We start from the raw sequence: 19,612 nt of genomic DNA, 5'->3' as shown, positions 1-19,612 counted from the left end.
AACGGCGAGACCGACTGCGCAGACTCAGTAACGTTTTACTAACGCCTGTTTCCGCACACACAAGAGAGGTACATTAGGACTATAAATATAAATGTGGTATTTCATATGCCAGTGTAAAATATTTGCTTATTTTTTAAAGTAAAAAAGTAACTATAAGAGGACAATGGGTGTATAAAATAACGAATTAAGACAAATGGCCTAAATCCAATATTTATAGAAAGAAAAAAGAGATAAAGTAAATAAATGCATTTTTTTAAAATAAATATTCAGTTTTGTTCTCATTCCACCCACTGACTCATTTATTTATATTTAAACGAGATTTATATTTATATTTTAAATTATAGATTATATTACATATTATATATCATATATTATATTTCTATTTTTTTTTATTTATATTATAGTTATTTCTACATAAATGACATGAACATGTTCAACCATTTTAAATACCAAAGTGTTTTAAAATAAAACGGGCAACAAATACACACTCATGTTGTATTACTGGCACTGTCATTCTGTAACTGGGTGTTTTTCAGTCATGTCAAGTGTAACAATATTCTGGCCTCTTAGAAAGAGGTCTTCTCTTAGCTAAGCAACAGAATGGTGACCCTGAAATTACAGTCAAAGCAACAATGCAAAGGTTCTGATTGAAGCTAAGACATGCTATAGGGGTCTAGTCAAAGTCGTGTTTAAAATTCAATTGAGAATCTTTGGGAAGGTTTGAAAACGTATGTTAATGCATTCTCCACCTAATCTCACCAACCATAAGCTATTATACAAACAAGGATGAACTGAAATGTTACAATGGATTCGGAAAACTGGTGTAGACAAAACTTGTAGCTTTAAACAAAAAGCTTCCTGAGTGCCAATCTATGAATATGATTTTTTTTTTTTATCAGATAAAACTCAGCTTAAAGAGTATTCATGTCATTTTCTTCTTGAATAAATATGCAGAACACAGGAAAAAGTTATGAAATTATTTATTCCCAGCACATGTGGTTGTGTACATCTCCAGCATATGATACTGTGCACATGAGAAGCATCAGGTTAACAGTGGTCACCTCTTTCTGGCTCGTGCTCACAGAAAGGCAGACGGTTGGTCAGGCCTTTAGCAGACTAAAACTAAAACTTTTTTCCTTTTTTATTTTTACATCCACTCTATTCTTATAAACGCTAGAGTTGATGAACACAGGTTTCTCTGTGGTAGCACTCACGTCCGCGCAAACGCCTCGAGAGCTACAGTCCTGGCTCTGGTGCATGTCGAGACACAAACGGCTGCTTTCATCACCTTGAGTTTTATTTGTCGAACTCCTTCTGATCTGGTAAGAAAAGGACGTTGGGGGTGTAGAACTAATGACTACACATCGAGCTAGAAGTTTGTGAATTTCTTCAGTGCAGGCTTGGTCTCTAACGTATGGAAAAAGTAACGGGGGAGAAAAGTTCGGGGGATACACTCACTGACAAATTTATCCGTCTCCCAAATATCCACATGCTCTTTACTAAGTAGCAAGCTAAACACAACTTCTTTTACCAGCAGAACCCCCCCCAAACATTTGACATAATGAACAAAATGATACACATGCACACAAATTCTGACACCTTGACAATGTAAACCTTTTCAAAACGGACCAACTTGAACCAAAGCAGAGGCCTCAAGCGTCGTGAGGTTTCCTTTCGCTCTTTGATAAGGCCACTCAGAACACGACCTGTACGTTCTGTGCTAGGCTACGACACAAAGTTTCCAAGAATGACGTGGCGTTTTGGTGCATTACCACAGCATACAGGAGCATCCCAATTATTTAGAATATCATGGAAAGCCTCATTAATTACTAATTAAATTCAAAAAGTGAAACAAATTCATTAAAGAGAGGGAGGTCTTAAAAGCATTTATTGCTGTTAATTTTGATGGGCTAACAAAACCACAGAATTCAAATCCTCAACATTATAATACAATAAAAGACCAAATAATAAATAAAATAAAAAAACTTTAATGCAGAAGTGTAATGCTATGGCCATTTTATGGTCCACACAACCATCTATCTGAGATCCTCATCAGGTCATTGGTAAAGAAGCCGGCTGCTCACTGACTGCAGTATCTGACTGTATTAATGGAAAGTTGGGTGGAAGGAAAAAATATGGTACAAGCTCATCGAGTCACCACACAATATATTCAGGATATGAAGCACAATGGTCCAATTCCTCGGGTTAAGCCACTCGAAAGCTAGAGACAAAGGCAGAAACAGGAGTGTTGCTCCATGGACAAATGTCCTCCATCCATATTGATTACTAAATTTAAATTTAATTTAAAACGAACAAAAAAAAAAGGTCCCAAAATGATCCCAAGGGATCTTGATGAAGAGTGGAGAGGCCCATAAACTAAGCTGCTTGAGGTTCTTTGGGAAGTTTTCAGTCTGATCATTTGGGGCAAACTCACCTGACCGTAACCCCACCACAACCCTTTTTCCTCCTTCCACTAAACTTTCCATTAATATGCTTGGATACAGCCCTTTTAACAGACTAGGTTTAGGTTGTTAAGAACTTTCTGCCACAAAACCATCAATCTAGCACCTTCTACAACCCGATTCTAAAGGCCTTTACATTTCTTAATGATAATAAAAAATAAAACTTTTTTTGATCTCATGTAATAATCCAGTTTTCGGAAAAAATTTTTTTGGTCTTCATGAATCATCAAAACGAACAAACTTGAAACAAATCACTCTGTGTGTAATGATCTAGTTGAGCTTCACCTTTTCAATTAAGTTACTTAAAACAATTTGGTGATTTCTAATTTATTGAGATGCCACCGTATGCCTCACCTGCTGCATAATGTTTACAGTAAAAGTGGATCTGGAATCAAGGCTTCGGCACCCAGTACAAAGTTTACAGTTTTTAGACCCCCTCCCCCAACTTTTAGATCAGCTTTAGTGCTTTAAATTTGCACAAATTCAAGACCAACTGCGGTTTATTCCCTCTCAGATCACACCTTTCAGTCAGTCAATCTCCTGTTTGGTCCACTATAAAGTATGTTTTGTTTAAATAGGCACTAATGCTCCACTGGATAGTATCGTCGAGGGGTTTTATCAACTAATTTCCAAAGTCCTCCCTCCATAATTCTGTAAACCAGTGTTTTAATAAAGCAGAGAAGTCAAATAATGACGTGTATGTACTCCGTGTATATACTGGAATTAAAAAAAAAAAAAAAAAAAAAAAAAAAAAAGCCAAGCTAATGAGCTGTTATGGCACCAAAAAGAGTAAATTCATTAAGAGCAACAGAAAGAGCCGACTCATAATTAGGCATCAACTAAAAAAAAAAAAAAAAAAAAAACACCAGTAAAAGCGCAGGCCATACTGGACAAACGTGAGCTGAGCGAGACGCAATGTCGACAGAGATATGGCTGTAAGTTTAAATCACATAGTGAGACAATGTGATAAGAACCGATGACGTCATTTTAAAATAGCAACAAAAAAAACAAAACAAAACAAAAAAAAAAAAAAAAAACAACAACAAGCCAAAAATGAGAGCAGTCCCACTCGGTTACCCTGAATATTTGCTCAGCCAATTAGAGAAAGTTAATTAAGACATCCCCGTCGAAGAATGTTAAGTAAGCAGAGTAAGCGGAGTTTGTTGTTCAAGCAACTTGGTATGGATTGCATGCTGTTCAGCAGTACAGTTTCATCAAATACTGGCCTAATGCTGGTTGTTTAGGAAGGGCAACAAGCAATAAGGTGACGTTTTCTTCCTGTCTCTTGCATGCCAGAGCACCATCCACCCCTCTAACTTGGAGCCTTCCACCTCCACAGAAACCATAAAAAAAAAGACAAAAAAAACAAACAACAAAACAATTAAAATTAATTCAAAATACATTGAACAATGTCAACTACCCCCTGATCTCAAATCCTCCCCGATCTCTTCTTCTAACCGATCTCCTTCATCTTAATAATGTTTTCAATATGAAACAGTGGACACACCCATGTCAGATTCTAACATTTACATGGCTTCGGCGCAGTCACTCTGCTTTCCATCGAGCGATCGCTAAGGAGAGGCGGGGAGGATGCAGAGCGACAGAAGGAGGCTTCTGCTCCAAAGCAGAGGGTGGAGTATTAGTGACACCATCTGTGCTCCTCACTACTTCAAGATTAGATGAAGTCCTTCGCCCAACTCATCTGGAAAGAGAACAGCAGAGAGGAAAGGGGCAGTAAATCCTAAAATACGGAGAAGATGGATCATTGCCAGCACTTCCTTCATTTTGGAATCATGTGCTTACCTTTGACAGTGCTGATCAAAAAACAGCTCTCGTCAGACAAGTTGTAAACCATCTAAGAGAACAATGAGGATAAATGTTGAATTTTGTTCAACATATCTGCCGATATTCTCAAAATATGATGTCCTGGTGTTGTAGAAGTAACATCTTTGTAGAGCATTTCCTGTTGTTTTTCTTTTTTTAAGTAAAAGTATTTCAGTTTTGTGTCCCAACATGTTATTCTGACATCTACTTTGTTTCTCCTTTGCAATCATCACTACAGACTAATTTGCCTTTTCAGACTTCCATGCGATTCCTACTAGTATAAAGGTACATTTTTTAAAAACATACTTTGTAAAGAGTGAACTTGATTAGGAGATCGTGCCAATGATGCGGTTATAACTGGAACTGCATCAACTGCTCTTTACATGGACCACAAAAACAGATAGGAGGCACAGATGAGTATTTTGAAGCTGGGAATGATGTTGCACTTGAGTTGAGCGCATTTCTGTTGCAAGTTAAAAGATGGATAAAATGCAGCACAACAGATTCCCAAACAACAAATTCTCTTGACTCAGTGATTTCAGGTGAATCTACATGTCTTGATAGGTTTAGAGGTATTGGTTTAAAAGGGACAATCTTTTATATTTTTAATGGGAAACTCTGATTTTAAAAAAAGCAAGCATCATTTTCTCATTTGTGATCAAGGGATGTGAATAATTTTGCAAAAATAGATCAGTGAAACAGATGTAGTTTTCCACTATAATTAAATTGTCTGTTTTTAGATGATGATGTGGTTAAAGGGAGTGGTGTGTGCATGCTGATACCTGGTCGCTTAGTATGATGTGTATGCCTGTCGGACCCTGCCTGTACACCTGGTGGATCCTTCCCAACGGAATGTCGCACACAGATGCAATCTTACGGATGAGTTCTGCAGCTGTGAGCTCCTCTAAGTACAGAGCATGGTATACTAAAGGGACACAGAACAGTGATGGTGTTAAAGACTTGTGCAAACATATTTCAGTCCCCCACTAGTATCAAGAAAGTTTTTGTTCACCATGTAAACTAGCAGAGCTCCGGTGTTCTCCATTTTCTATTGTGCAGTGTCTCTCCAGCAGGGGGCTCCCTTGAGGAGACTCCTGACAGACGTACACCGTCAATCTGGGACGCACTGACCTGCGACAAGAGGGGACAGTTTACCCACACAGCCACATAGACGGGCTCACTTTCAGTGTTTTTTTTCTTACACCACACGTTTCACACCTGGATTTGAGAGCATTGAAGAGTCTGATCCCATCTGCCGGCCCACAAATCTGGACCAGGTCGTCCCGGGTTAACTTCAATAAATCAGAACCTGTGACAGGACAGAGTAAGAGACTTGTCAAGGCCTCGCTCCAATCGTTCTAATGGTCCTAGGATTTACACAGCAGGGGATCTGATTGCAGAAATAAAACTTATTCTGGATCCTTTAGGTGGAAACTTAAATAATGTATACACTCTTAAAGTGAAATTCAAGAACTTTAACAATTTGAAGGTGTGTTTTCAAACTTTTCCAGCACCACACCTCATCTTTTTTTAGTTTATTTGTGTTATTACTTTTATTTCCAGTTTCAATTCACACTTATATCATCTATTACTATTATTAATGTCTTGTGATAGTATTCTGCATTCTACAGCAGGAACAAGGCAAAAAACTAAAATAAAACATTTTCTATTTGAAAATGTTTCTCTCACACACACTGTGTACTCCTCACTGGTCCGAGTACAAAACACTAATTTCACAAAAAAAATTCACACAATTTCAATACCTAACATAAAACATAAGTCAACCTTTATTTCAATTAAATAGCTCAACGTTGTTTTCTTGAGTCCTAAGCGTCTCAGGAGCCCATTGCCAACAACATCTAATGCACCAAATCTAATGTGTTTGAGGGTTGTTGTGGTGGTGCAGGGGTCCAGCACAACCCACATATGGAGGCCCTAGTCCTTAACGCTCCCGTCGCAGGTTCGAATCCCGGCCTGGTGACCTTTGCCGGATGTCTTCCCCCTTCTCTCATTGTCAATTCACTATCAAATAAAGGCCACTAGAGCCAATAAAACATTTAAAAATTTTTTTTACTAACCTGAGAAATGAGAGAAGAGTCTCGTGTAGGAGCTGAAGCGGTTCTTCAACAGCCACTTCTGAGCGTCCTGTATGGAGGCAGTGGGGCTCAGCTGCTGCACAGACGAGACAGAACGACTTCAGTCGTGACAACATTGAGATCAACTTTCTGTCAAATCAATCAAAGCAAATTTATTGATCAATATTTGACTAAATAAAGCGATAATAATCTGACCACTTGGACCTTTATGCCCATAACGCACATGGATCACAGTGAGCGGAGATGAGACCAAACTTCAGATGTTGCAATTGAAGCAAAAGCTGGTGCCACAAAGGTGTGACCTAGGAGGCAGGATACACTTGCATGCCACACTTTTCAGGGGTTTATTTTGTTTGTGAATAATAAAACAATGGCTTTATTCATCTCACTTTATGATTATAACTTTTTTTTTTCAATATCTGAAATTCTATCAAACTGGTCACCTGAGGTTTCCCGTTTCATCCTGTTTTCACTCCTACTTGTAGTTTCTTTATTTTTAAGCATTTATGAGGCACAATGGCAAAACCTCAAGCTGCTCTATGTATCTAAATATCTATTGCGATTTGTGTTGTTATTGATTTATTGTCCAGCCCTGATTTGTGTTGCATCATCACAAAAATTAAACACAACATGAAAACAGGTGAAAAAGTTCAAGGAGGTTTAATTGTTTTTCAAGACTCAAATTAAGTGCATCAACATTTTTTCAAACATCTCCACAAAAAAAAAAAACTTTGTTCAATCTGAACTCTATTAATGTCAAAGCAGTGACATTAATTTGAATCTGAATATATCTGTGTCTTTACAGAAACAGCCATAAATGTGCAGATATTTTCTTCTCAGCTGACAGTTTGTCTGCAGATATACGAACAATTAGAACGGATATCTAAATGTGACAATGGCTGAAATCATTAATCCAATTAACCGTGATGACTCAATTATTGTCAACTGAGTAAGAAATCAATTACTAGTTAATTTATTTGCATCTTTTAGTGCATATTTGATATTGTATAAAAAGCTTTAAGTGATGAAATAAAAAATCCCTAAAATGCGGCAATTTTTAAAAATCAAATAGTCAGAATAATCAATAGAATAATTGATTGGTAAAATAATGGTTGGTTTCAGGCCTAATTGTAACCAAATCAGCCAGGACAGGCGCCAACTCATCCATATGGAGCAGAAACACAACTCGATACTAACCTCTGAGGTGCCATGGCCACCAGAATCTGCTTGGTGATTGGGTGAGGATGAGTCACTGGAAAACAAAAATTAATTAAAAGATGAACATGAATGACTTTTCAACGCGACCATGAAAATGAATGAATTCGCTAAATAATAAACCAAAGTACCTGTCCAGCACAGAGGAGGTTGTGTAGGTGGAAAGAGGGGTGGAGCTGAAGGAGGGGGTAGCTGCCTGGCTGGTGCTGGTGTAGGCGGCGTCTGGCCACGGGGAGCACTGAGTAGACACACACACACACGCACACGTGTTAATACTGCAGCGATTACACACTAAGAACAGTAATAAAATAAGCGAAACTTGAAATGCATCTAAGAAAAGTGTGTGGAAAAGTAAGTATATAGAGCTTTGCACCATCTCCATTCCTCCGAATTACAAACAGGTAGAACTGCACTATCCCAATCACACCAGTTGAATGTTTACTGGTTTGAAATGGAGACAGAATAGACAGTAGGACCAGGACGGAGCGGGAGAGGAGAGCAGGGTGCTTACACTGCCTCTCTTGGCCAAGGAGTCGCCACAATCAGCGGGAAGTGTCCGCTTGCTGGACTTTTTCAGCTCATGGTCACCAGCATCTTCTATGATGGGTTCAAGCCTCGTCTGCATTCAGACACACAGCAGAGGTTAGCCAGCCTGTGACTCACACCAACACACACACACAGATCAGGGACTTCTCACTTATTACCAAAAGACAAGTCCAAAAAAGCCTAACGGACTTTTGGATCCATATTCTCAGGTTTCCTACACATTATTTATGTAAAAACTCCAGACTTTTCTTCAATTCTTTACGTCCAGCTTAAAATAGAAAGAAACGTTTCTGGAAGGAAGGACAAGCAAGAAAGGAAAGAAACGAGGAAGAAAAAGAAACAAAAGAGAGGAAGGACTGAAGGAATTACAAGAGAGGAAGGAAGCGAGGATACAAGCAAGTGAGAAATAAAGGACAAGTGAGAAAGGAAGGAGACTGAAGAGAAAGAAAGATACAAAAGGATATCAGGAAGAAAGGGAGGAGGAGCAAAGGGGGGAGAGTCAAAGAGATGGAAAAAGAAAGACAGGAGGACAAAAGAGAAGGGGAGAAAAGAAGGGAATGAAGGAAAACAAAGAAGACGACACATAGGACAAAAGAACGAGGAAGGAAGGAAATCATTTATGGCATAGGGAATAGAGTGAAAATAAAAATATTTTGATACATTTTATCCTCTATTCTTGTCCAGATTTGGTAATACTAAAACTTACTACAATTGTGCTTTAAAGTTTTTAGAAAACTACAGACTCAACTTGTTGCTGATCCGTGTATTTTCAATTTTGTTTCTAGTCTGAAAAATGCGTAACAATTTCTCACAAAGAAGTAAAAAACAACAAGTCAAACACAAATGATAAGTCGTCGTGTTTCTGTCTGACGAATCTGTACTGCAAAACTTTGGGAGCCAATCACACGAGTTCATCTCGGCTCCCGTTGCATTACAGTGGTGCAGAGCCAGCAAGCAGTTTGCAGTTTTAGAAATATGCAAAATATTAAATATTTCTACCCATGTTGGACTCTGCTAAATTGTGTGATTTTTTTCCCCCTCTTTCTCTACATTATTAAGATAATTTGTAGAAAATAATCACAGTGATGTGCAGAATTGATGACCTGCTTGTTGCTCAGTTCACCGTTCACTCTGCGATGCAACTAGGCCTTCATTTAAACATGAAGCAGGTAACTGCTAAGATTCAAGGGTAAATCTTTTTACTAGCATTGTCCTTAGTGTCCCAGTGTGTTTGCGTAGGTTTATAACTCAGGCTGCTGTTTCTATAGTAAAAGTTGTGAATAACCAGGACGGTGCACCACAGCCTCACTTCAGAAAGTCATTTTTGCGTCATTGCAAACCGTCTTCAAGCACAAATAACACACTGCTTTCATATAGTAGCAGGAAGTGGTTTTCGCAACTATAGCAGCAGCCTAAACATTATGTATAAGAAGAGGCCACTGACCCGCTGAACAGGAAAAACTGCAGTGTTATTATTGAAGTATCTCCAGCGGATTGAAGCTCTTTGCAGCAACAGGTCAAGGTGGGGTTATTGTCACTAACCGCAGGAACTTTAAAGGTTTATTTTAAATTACTATTTTAAGAAGCCAGTTTTCCTAATCCAATGCAGCTGGATTAAGCATGTGAGCCAAGATAATTAATAAACTTAAGAATCAAAATGTCCTTCAATTTGTTAGTCTGGTGGATTATTAATGATATATCAACCAGGGAGGGTAGGAGTGAAAGCTCTGTATAAAGATAACGTTGCTTCACTCTGTGTTTCCTCCCTGGAGCTTTTGCTAAAGAAGTTTTAACGACACCTTTGTTACCAGAGACAAACAGTGACGTAACGATATGAATCCTCAGTGACTCTCTGGAGTAAAATCTAGGCTCTTAAAAGGACAGAACAAAACGAATGGCAGTTCTGCCCATTAACACATAATTGGTTCAGATTATTGCTTGAAGTGATTCTGCTGGAGTCAATGCAGTAGAAATAGCTCTGGTACCATCCATAAACTGTGTTGTAAACTACATTGCTGCATTTCCTTTGTGCAAAAGCAAAAATAAGCCTTTAAGGAGAATCATTCTAACCTCTGATAGGATAGTGGTATCGTAGGAGGGTTGGTACTTCTCCTTCTCCTGAGGGGTGCGCTTCTCCATCTTCTCCCTGTCAGTCTTCTGCTTACGGTCCGCCCCCTTTGGCTGAACAGAAAGGAGACAAGGAGAAATATTGACATAAAAAGACAAAAAATGTGTTACTTTACCACAGGAGTGCTCAATACGTCAATCTCGGCAGTGGGTAACAAACTGAACGCCGCCAAGAGGCTGAAACCAGCGAGTCGTCTTCTTATCAAAAATATTTAAAGATCCACAACATTTGTAGCGCTAATAAAGAATAAAATGAATCAACAAAACATTTTCAAATTAATTAATGTTTCAACAAGGTGTTGCGCAATTTAGTGCATTTTGGGTCAATTAACAAAACAAACAAAAAAGCGACTCAAAAGATCAGGAGTTTAAATTAATCAACCTTCGCTGTGTCCATGAGAGGCTTATTAATAATCGTAAAATAAATATCAAGTCTGAAAACCTGATATCGTCACAAACTGAATGTTATGTTTTTAAGGTAATCTCTGCTCAGTTTGTTTCATTTACAATTTTTACATCATGAGGTAGATCCAAGCCGGCTGGTGACAGAAAAAGTAACTCTCATTCTCAAAAAGTTTGAGACCCCGGATTCACCAGGAAGAGGCAGCGTGCGTACCTTAAAAACTTTAATCTGACAGGAAGCAGAGTGGAGATGCTCTGTGTACTCTCCACCGTCTCCCTGGGTGAACGTGTCGATCTGGATCCTGAACGGGACGCCCTTCTCTCCGCCATGCTTCCTGGGAGTGAACTCCGTGCTGATGCAGTGCACCTGCAGACACAACCAAGGCGACATCATCAAGAGACGCCGTTTGATGCGGAAATTCAGCGGCGCAGGTGGCAGCAGACGGAAGGAGAGCGAGTGTGGTTAGAGAATGTGAGGATGTGTTTTTTTTTGTTACCTGAACGAAAACAGACGTTCTTTTGTTCATGTCCCACAGAAACTCTGCAGCGTTGAGCTGGGAGGGGTGAGTCTTGGGCTCAACAATGCCCACTGACATGGGAATATCTGTTTCAGACAGAGATATTTGAGCTGCGCATCACACACACGGGACGGTGGAGAGCAAACATTTCTCTGCAGGCTTCTTTACCGATGTCAAGGAGACGGTCCCCAGGACGATTCCACTTCCAGCCCTCCAGCTGCTGGTGCTCCGTGTACTGCAGCCGCCGGTCATGAAACACTACCCGTACTGTGCTCTGCACACACACACACACACACACACACGTTACATACAAGGAGCACAAGATGTAAGAAGCAGAAGTTTCTCCTCTAGCTGCAGCGGCTCTCTCACCTTCACCATCTTGTTGTTGAGCTCTGGCAACTCCCCTGCTTTCCTGTTGTCCAACATGCGGATCTCATAAGACTGGCCTGAATGGAAAAAGGAGAGAAACCGCATGAAGTACCCATTGCGTGTGCTTCAAAGATAAAAATAAATAAATAAATAACATCCTGGTTTTGGAATAATCCTGGTTTTGTAACAAATATGTCAATTTCTTCAATACAGTTCCCAGCAGGGACAAAAACACTTCATAACTCATGGAACTTTTTATTTATCCACCAATGAGCTGCAACGTAATAAATTGAAGAAATCACTCAGGTCCAACGATGATATGGAAAAGACGCAACGCAGGAAATGCAACTTGAGAAAAACGTACATGGTCGTATTTCCAAACAAACGCTGCACTTTACATTTCAGATAAGTCTGCTTCCTGCACTCCTAGGTAAGTAATCAACTGAATTATGGCGCCCATTTTCACCCTGATGAAGTGATCATGAAGCTACATGCAGTTTTGTTTTTTTTTTTGCTCTATGTGACACAAGTTGTTTGTGTTATCAGTTTATACAATAAACTGGCCATAATTGTACAGATAAATATTTTCTAATTATTTAAATGGGGGAAATTTTCTTTTAATTCAATTAACCCGATTCTGGTCAAGTTAGAAGTTTTTCTTTCTTAACGCACAAAACAATCTGATGGCAAATTTTAAAAAAAATTCTCATAAAATGCATATTGAATAGAAAAGGATTTCTTGCAATAAATATGAAGTTTATTTTAATTTCCCTTCTCCACACAGAAAACTGTTTCATGCCCGAGCATCATGATGTGTCAGTCATGATGAATCACCAGCAATATGCAGACTTACAACTTCTCTACCTTTGAAAACAACAAATGTCACTAAATGTATTACAGACAACGAGAACCTGCACTGTGCTTTCACATTTAGCTGACATTTATTACAGCAGGTCACCATTACAATCCGTTTATCAAATGAAACGATAAAATAGGATGAAGCTAGTCAGACATCCAGAATGTTTGGGGCGTATCCTTCCCTCCACACACCTGACTTGGGCTGGTGGGCAGGTACTTTATTTATCCCGAGAGAAATCCCATGTAACCAAGTAGCTCCTAGCAGACTTTTGGTGCTAAAGCAGTGAAACATATAAAACAAGAAGGACGTGTGTTCTTGAGGAGCATCTTGAAGTTTGTCACTGAAAATGACAAACTTAAGAGTAACCAGTTAGCCCTACAGTCACGTTTTTAAACTGTGGAAGAAAGCCAGATAACCTGGAGAGAATGCACTAATGCACGAGGAGAACCGCAACAGTCCATGCAAAAAAACACCAGGTTGGGAGTTGATCCACCACCTTCTTGCTGCAAGGCTACAGTGCTGCCCCTGGGCATCAATTTTTATATGTGACAGTTCATGCTAAATGTCCAGAACTCTCCATTTTACAAGAACAATTTTCTCCTCTGTCAGAATTAATTCAAGTGCTGAATTTTGCGCGTAAGAACTACAGGCGATCTGTATAATTTACAGATATTAAAAAGTCTATGGAGCTAAAGTTGCACAATATTCTGAGCTGCAATCCTAATGACAGAGAACTAACAGTGAAGTTTACATTGTGAGCATATTGCCCAAATCTTCTATAGTTTGTTAAAACTCAAAATAAAAAAGAGTTTAAGAAAGATTACGATGGAAGAAGAGAAACCAAAAGACAAATTGGGTGTAATTCCTATCAATGTAAGTGTCTTGAGTCACAGTTGCATGTTTTATTAAAATTGAGCAATATTACTTGGAGTTTAAGTAGTTTCAGTGAATTAAATATCCTGTTACCTTGGTTTAGGTATGTGAGCGTCTCGTCGTGCAGCTTGACAGCAGGTGAGGTGGCGGCGCACAGCACATACTGGAATGGGGGATTTTTGGTCTTACTTTCAGGTGGAAGGTTGGAGTCCTCCTGCTTAAAGATGGGCAGAGCCAGCACATCGCTGAAAGACAGAGACAGATGAGTCAGAGAGGCGGCAGGATGCAGAAAAAAAACAAAAACAAAATGACATCTGAAGAGCTGAAGCTGACGATATCCAATATAAAGCTCAACTCAAGTCTTCATGCTACAGAGGTTTTATCTTTGTTGCCTCATAAGCACTATAATATTTGGAAAGCATAAACAAGTTCTGCCTCAATTTGTCAAAATTGACAAATTGAGGCGGATTCTTATCTTAGTTGAGATAAGAGTCTCCTAATTCTTATCTCAAATACATTTGTCACACTTAAAACTCCCAGATTAAATTATTAAACAAATCTGTCTATTTTAGGGGTGATGAAGACGCTTCATTGATCAAACTGGTCTCTTATTATAGATGCATGAGATTTCAGCATGACACATGATTAGAAGCACCCAGACACCGCTCAAGATGCTGACGTGTGTTATTTCTCACACTTCCTAGCTAATCCAGACAGTTGACCTGTCCTCAGGTCGACCTGTCCCCCACAAACACTAATATTAGCCGAATCGAGCACGTGTGTGTGGATCTGCGTCCAAATCAGGACAAATACAGAGGAATTAACTCAATCGCTGCAAAGCATTTCATCTATAGGAATGTTTCACAGAGTCATGAGTGAAGCAGAAATGCCTAAACTTTCTCTCGGTTTCCTTGGTGTAAATATAGGGCGGTCCGTTCTATTGTAACCCGACTGAGATGTCCAAATCGCCACCCTTTGACCTTTACTGGCCACCTGAAACCTGAAGAGTGGCTTACACTGAAACATTTTGTTCCCACCAGCTGCTGACTTCAAACCCAGCCTGGGTATCACAGATAGAACACTCTCTATTTTCACTAATTCACTTAGACGCATGCCATGAATTCAGCACTGGTGAACTCGCTCGCCCTCATGGGCAACTGGCACAAACACCTACGTCACACACAGATAAACAGGCAGGAGGAGGAGAGGGGCGTCTGATAAACACACGCTCATCCCTGGAGGTCTTGCCCCCCCGAAAGCAGAAATATCAACACCACCCAGTGACCTCTTGCATAACGCAGAGCATGGTGAAAACCCAGTAAAGGAACAGGTGCTTCACCACAATACCACTTGCAACTTCTGGAGAGTTAAAAAAAACAACAACAAAAAAACATGCAGCTAGAATTCACTCCAGCACACACGTTAAACATTTCAGGTTGACACTAAAAAAACCCACCTGGCTGCAGAAATTAACCAGGTTTTCAACAAAGTGACTGAAGTTTGCGTGATGATGCTGCAGCCAGAGGAACTTTAGTTTGTGATTTGATTGTAATAATCCCCCTCATGTTACTGAACAGTCAGTCATCTGGCTGAAAGAAGGATACAAAAACTATCCCCAAACCCTTCCTCCCCACCTAAAGCAGATGAATGGCTCATTACTGGCCGCTGCAGAACTTGTGTGCTGAAGAGGAAAATCAGCTGCTTGACTCGCTGTGCTGGAGCAGAGATGCGTCTAAACGTAGCAGGACAGTGACTCAACAATTGGAGCTGGAGAAGCTACAGTGTATGAAGACAGCTGATTTTAAAGCTACTGTTTGCTAAACTAATGGCATTAGCAGAATGCTAATAAAACATTTTATACCTGGCCAATTGTTAGAGATAACACCAACGACTGTCTTAAAAACATTCAAAAAATTGGAAGAAATAGAAAGGTTTGATGAACAGCTGGAGATCGCTGACAAAACGTTCCTTCTTTTTTATTTTACATAAAACAATCAGAAAAGAAAAGTTTTTATAGCGATAGTTAATAGAAGATTAATTCAGTGAACCTGATGATGATCTGAAATTCTGGATTGTCACATCAATTAATTAATTTCAAATCTATGCAATTTCTTAAAGTGTATGCAAAAAGTACACCCATTAGAAAAAGTTAATTATATATATATATTATATATATATATAATTACTCATGAAAATGGTGTACTCATGAATGTACTCATGAATTACTGTGAAAATTTAGCAACTTAATCTTCTCCAAACTACAGAAAATTGTTCATTTAGCTTCTAAAGTTTTCTAAATCAACTTTCTGCGTTTTTTGTTTATTTTCAAGAAACACATTCTTATTCGTAATGGATAAATATTACAAAAGAAAGCCACAACCTCTTCTTCCCTCCAAAAATTAATCATTACTCCACAGCTTGATAAAGAGGTAAAGTTCAAAATAAGCACCTCCCTTATTTACACAAACTTGTGAACAGCATGTTCCATACTATCACATGTGAGCCCAGAAACATTTAAACAGAGTGAGGCTGCTGGCTCAGACACAGAAAAAAACCCTTTGCTTTTCACATACCATCAGACACAAAGCTACCAGCGTCTCCCCACGCACTTCCTAGTTGAAACTCAGTCTGTATATGTTGTAGCAACAAGCCCATTGTGTGTGGGAGAACAGGATCAGCTGATCTGACGTGTTTACCTCCCCCTCTGCACAACATGAAACAGGATTTTTTTTTCATTTTGCCGTCTACGGTTTTGTGAATTGGTGTAATCTGATGTTTGACCTCGATCGTGGCACCCCGCAGTGACTGCTGTGCTGCAGTTCTCAAAACAAAAGAGACACCATTACACCCAGTGCACCAGGGAACAATACCACCTCCCCAGACAGACATCTTTAATGGTTCATCATCCAGACAGTTTGTGTGTATGTGTGTGTGTTGTTTTTTTTTTTTTGTCCTGCATGTCTCTAACCTCATGCTGTAAGCTCCAGCCCCGAGCTCCTGTCCGATGCCAGACAGGCTAGCATCGAAGTCATGCACCAGCCCCGACTCGATGGTGGCATCGTCCATCTTCAGCACCCAGGCCATGGACCCCAGCTCCTTGTCCTCGGCTTCTACCCGGAGGGCCGCCAGCTTGATTCAGGTAAAGGCTCGGCTCGCAAGCGAGAGAGGGCTCTGCAGCTTGTGAGAGACACCCGTCGGAGCAAAGTTCTGCTGCTAAGCCCGTTAGCTGCTCATCGGCAGGCTGGGAAGGCGAACAGGTAGTTTTGCCCGGAGACTGAATTCACCACCATAATTGTGCTTGGCTTATTGAAGCTGTTTTTCCTCCAAACTAGTGGCAAACTGCCCCAGAGAAAGAGTAAGTTAGAACCCCATCAGCTAGCAAACAGTCGTGACGAAAGATGCGGACTGATTGTCAGCATGCTAACGTTAGCTAGCTCTACACAGCCATCTTTTACGAAGCCAGCGCGAACCCAACAGTCTCGTTGTCGCTTCGTTGAGTGTTTTCCGACAGCCCGGCGGGCGGGCGCTCAGCGGAATGCAACAAGCTGAGAAACTGTATTGCAAGAGTCCAAAAGCCGCATCCCACGCAGCGTTCGCACAGCTGTTGCTACCTGGCTACCAAGCTAACTAGCATCAACTTCATTTGCTTTGAATCAGCTGCTCCGTGACCTAAACCCAGCGGTCTTCAAGCACGCTCTGTACCATTCCAGCCAGGTCCTCTCTTCTCATAGCGGTTGGGAAATCACCGCTCGGGGTTCCCGTCTTTCAGACGTAGTCCTTTAACCATCGAAAATGTACCGTTTGACACAAAAACAGGCATCAACATGGCTCCCTCGACGTTCAGACTGAGTCTAGCTTCGTGCTGGGTCGCCACCGCCAGCCTCAGGAACGATGCCAGGACAAAATCCATCCAATCATAAGCCGTCTTCTGTGCCCACTGCAGAAGCAATAGCCAATCAGAGGCTTCCCAGCTTCCGTCATTGTGTTTCACTAGCAATGGGAATTCCGAATATTTTGAATAGATCCGAACGATTCGATTCATTTTATTAACAAGAGTTGGCTGTTTTGCTGATGCAGAACTATTTATCATAGTCAATCCAGGTTTTGGTATTTGTATGAATGATTCTCACACACAAATATTTGATGTGTAATTTTTCAGCGTGTCACACACTCCACCCACTCTCTCCATAAAAATAATCGGTCTGTGTTTGCTTTACCTGCCATTTCAACTTTTAGTTTTTCTTTCATTTTTGGACCAGGTGTTTACGACTCATCTTTGCATCGAAGTTCATGCTTGAAATTCACTGGGTCAGTGATTTCTAACCAGTTCATAAAGTAAGTAGAATTATGATTTATCTCTCCATCACCTTTAAACATGCATCAATATTTTTTTGACATCGATTGATTAAATGAAGAAACAAATGCAACTAATCCCAAGCAGAATGCACACGTACAAAACACATAGCGACTCTCTTCGTTCACACAAGTGAACCGATCAGTTTGAGTCGGTTCCTCCTCGACTAACGCACGCCACTGTGTTTAGCTCTCAGGAGAAACTGTATATTTACAAAGTAATAACTGTCAACAAAAATGTGAGCGGCGCAGACTGAGCTCGGCGGTCTCCGTACCGTGCGTAGCCGCTGCCGTCTCCGTCTCCGTGTGTCTGCACCGGAGCCCGGAAGCTTTCGGTGTAGGACTGCCAGAACAACATTTGCACGTCCCAACAGCTGCTGTCCGCCCCGGTGCGATTCAGTTCTGCTGGGAATCAACGCGATTCGGCCCTCGGCACCGCAAAGATCCAAACCGAACCGAAGCGCTTCATTTCCGTGCCAGTAAGAGGAGAAAAGGGAAAAAAACACACAACGTCTCGGCCACAGACTTCTAGTGTTTATCTCTGTTTGCTTTCCTCCGATCCGCCTGGTTAGTGATTATCAGCCTGACTGTGTCGCAAGTGCTGCGGGGTGGAAAGTTTTGTTTTTTTTTCCCCCAAGCAGGGTATAGGCGCTATTTTGGACCGAGGGGCCCGACCCGCCTCACCCCCCTAATTAGCGTCTCTTCTTAGAAAATCCAGCATAAGTGATTGATATCGAGGCCCGCAATCCTTCAATTCAACAAATAAGTGATAAATGAATCGATATTTTAATTTGTAGAAACACAAATTAATCTAAGGCGTAAAATCATGTGTTAAAAGCATCGGGAATTATTTATTATACAATGCAATTAAAAAAAATGATAATTAACTCAGTCATAAATAAGGTGATTGGTCTGATTTACCAATCAGGTATTAGTATCCATGTAAGGTGGAGTATGGTGACATGTAAATGTTACATAGTGGAAACTAGTACAGGAAAACATAAAAAATGTAACTCATGGGTCTAAAAGTTGTGTTAATCTAAATATTAAGTGGTTTTACAAAATTATTCTTAAATACATAAACATCTGAACTTATTTGAAATATTTCTTAACCTGTCAATTATCAGTACAAAACAGAAAAACACACTATCAAAACGAGGCCAGACATTTTTTTCTTGCAGAAATCTGACGCTTTTTGTATTAAAACCTAAAATGAGGGATAAAGCAACGCTTCTTTAACAATAAAATAGTCTTTATAAAGTAAATGCTCAAAAATGAAATAAAGCTTTTGTTTGCTGACGCAGCACATCTATAGTAAGAAAGAATAAAGAGATTGTGGTTTGATTCAAAAACAAAAAAAAAAAAAAAGAATATGGGTATATATTTCTGTATTTTTAATCAAATAAATGCATCAACTATTTTAAATTGGCAAAATGTTACAAAAACAAACAAAAAAAGAACATAAAAATGAAAATACTAACTTAATTAATTTGTAGTTAAATTATAAACCAGTAAAGTTGTGGGTTAGGCTCACTGATGCAGTCTTTGTCTTAGAAATGTTTTACAAACTTCTTATGCAACCACAAGCTTAAATGTATTTTACTGGAATTTTATGATGCACCAACACAAAACCGTGCGTAATTGTGGAGTGAAAGGAGTGTTATTTCCTTCTGGGGACCATTACCACACAGATTTTAAGAACACTGGTTCACCAACAGCATCACTGAAACAAAGCCACACAGGAGAATTTAGAAAAATCGCTGGTTGTAATGACAAAATGTGAAATACTTTTGAAAGTCATAACGATTGTTTGGAGGGATGCATTCACCGACTCAGCCGTTTGGAAGCGGCTCCCTGGGAGTCCAGCAGATTTACGGGTCAGACCCGAGTCTGGTTCTCTCTTCAGCGGCTCCTAAATATACAACCCAGAGAACGAACAGATGCATACCTGAAATCCAGCACCACCAA

The 19,612-nt window shown here is 39.9% G+C and overlaps 1 protein-coding gene across 2 annotated transcripts; it reads right to left on the bottom strand.

Annotated features, from left to right (window-relative positions):
• Positions 1–964: 964 nt before the first annotated feature.
• On the bottom strand, positions 965–18,610 carry ubp1 (upstream binding protein 1). Of its 2 annotated transcripts, none has more exons than XM_055053993.1 (16): positions 17,920–18,610; positions 13,385–13,536; positions 11,560–11,636; positions 11,359–11,464; positions 11,170–11,276; positions 10,887–11,039; positions 10,214–10,324; positions 8,109–8,216; positions 7,729–7,835; positions 7,580–7,634; positions 6,365–6,458; positions 5,505–5,595; positions 5,299–5,417; positions 5,069–5,211; positions 4,266–4,317; positions 965–4,164 (listed from the first exon to the last, which is right to left on the bottom strand). In XM_055053993.1, the coding sequence occupies exons 1-16, from the start codon at positions 18,000–18,002 to the stop codon at positions 4,127–4,129; spliced, it is 1,596 nt and encodes a 531-aa protein (XP_054909968.1). In that variant the 5' UTR covers positions 18,003–18,610; the 3' UTR covers positions 965–4,126. The 2 variants fall into 2 exon arrangements, with proteins under 2 accessions (XP_054909968.1, XP_054909967.1); XM_055053992.1 differs by lacking the exon at positions 17,920–18,610 and adding an exon at positions 16,260–17,589.
• Between the last annotated feature and the right edge of the window lie 1,002 nt (positions 18,611–19,612).

The sequence above is a fragment of the Poeciliopsis prolifica genome, unplaced genomic scaffold (genome assembly GCF_027474105.1).
Source record: "Poeciliopsis prolifica strain line A6 unplaced genomic scaffold, Auburn_PproV2 SCAFFOLD038, whole genome shotgun sequence".
Classification (NCBI taxonomy): Eukaryota; Metazoa; Chordata; class Actinopteri; order Cyprinodontiformes; family Poeciliidae; genus Poeciliopsis; species Poeciliopsis prolifica.
Note: the sequence above shows the minus strand (reverse complement) of the source record. Positions and strands in the feature narration are given on the sequence as shown.

Coding starts and splice junctions, on each gene's coding strand:
- ubp1 (XM_055053992.1), bottom strand. CDS start 16,375: ATGGCCTGGGTGCTGAAGATGGACGATGCCACCATCGAGTCGGGGCTG. Junction 5,212..5,298: donor GAGCTCTGCTAGTTTACATG/GTGAACAAAAAC, acceptor GTGTCCCTTTAG/TATACCATGCTCTGTACTTA. Junction 4,165..4,265: donor TTTGATCAGCACTGTCAAAG/GTAAGCACATGA, acceptor TTCTCTTTCCAG/ATGAGTTGGGCGAAGGACTT.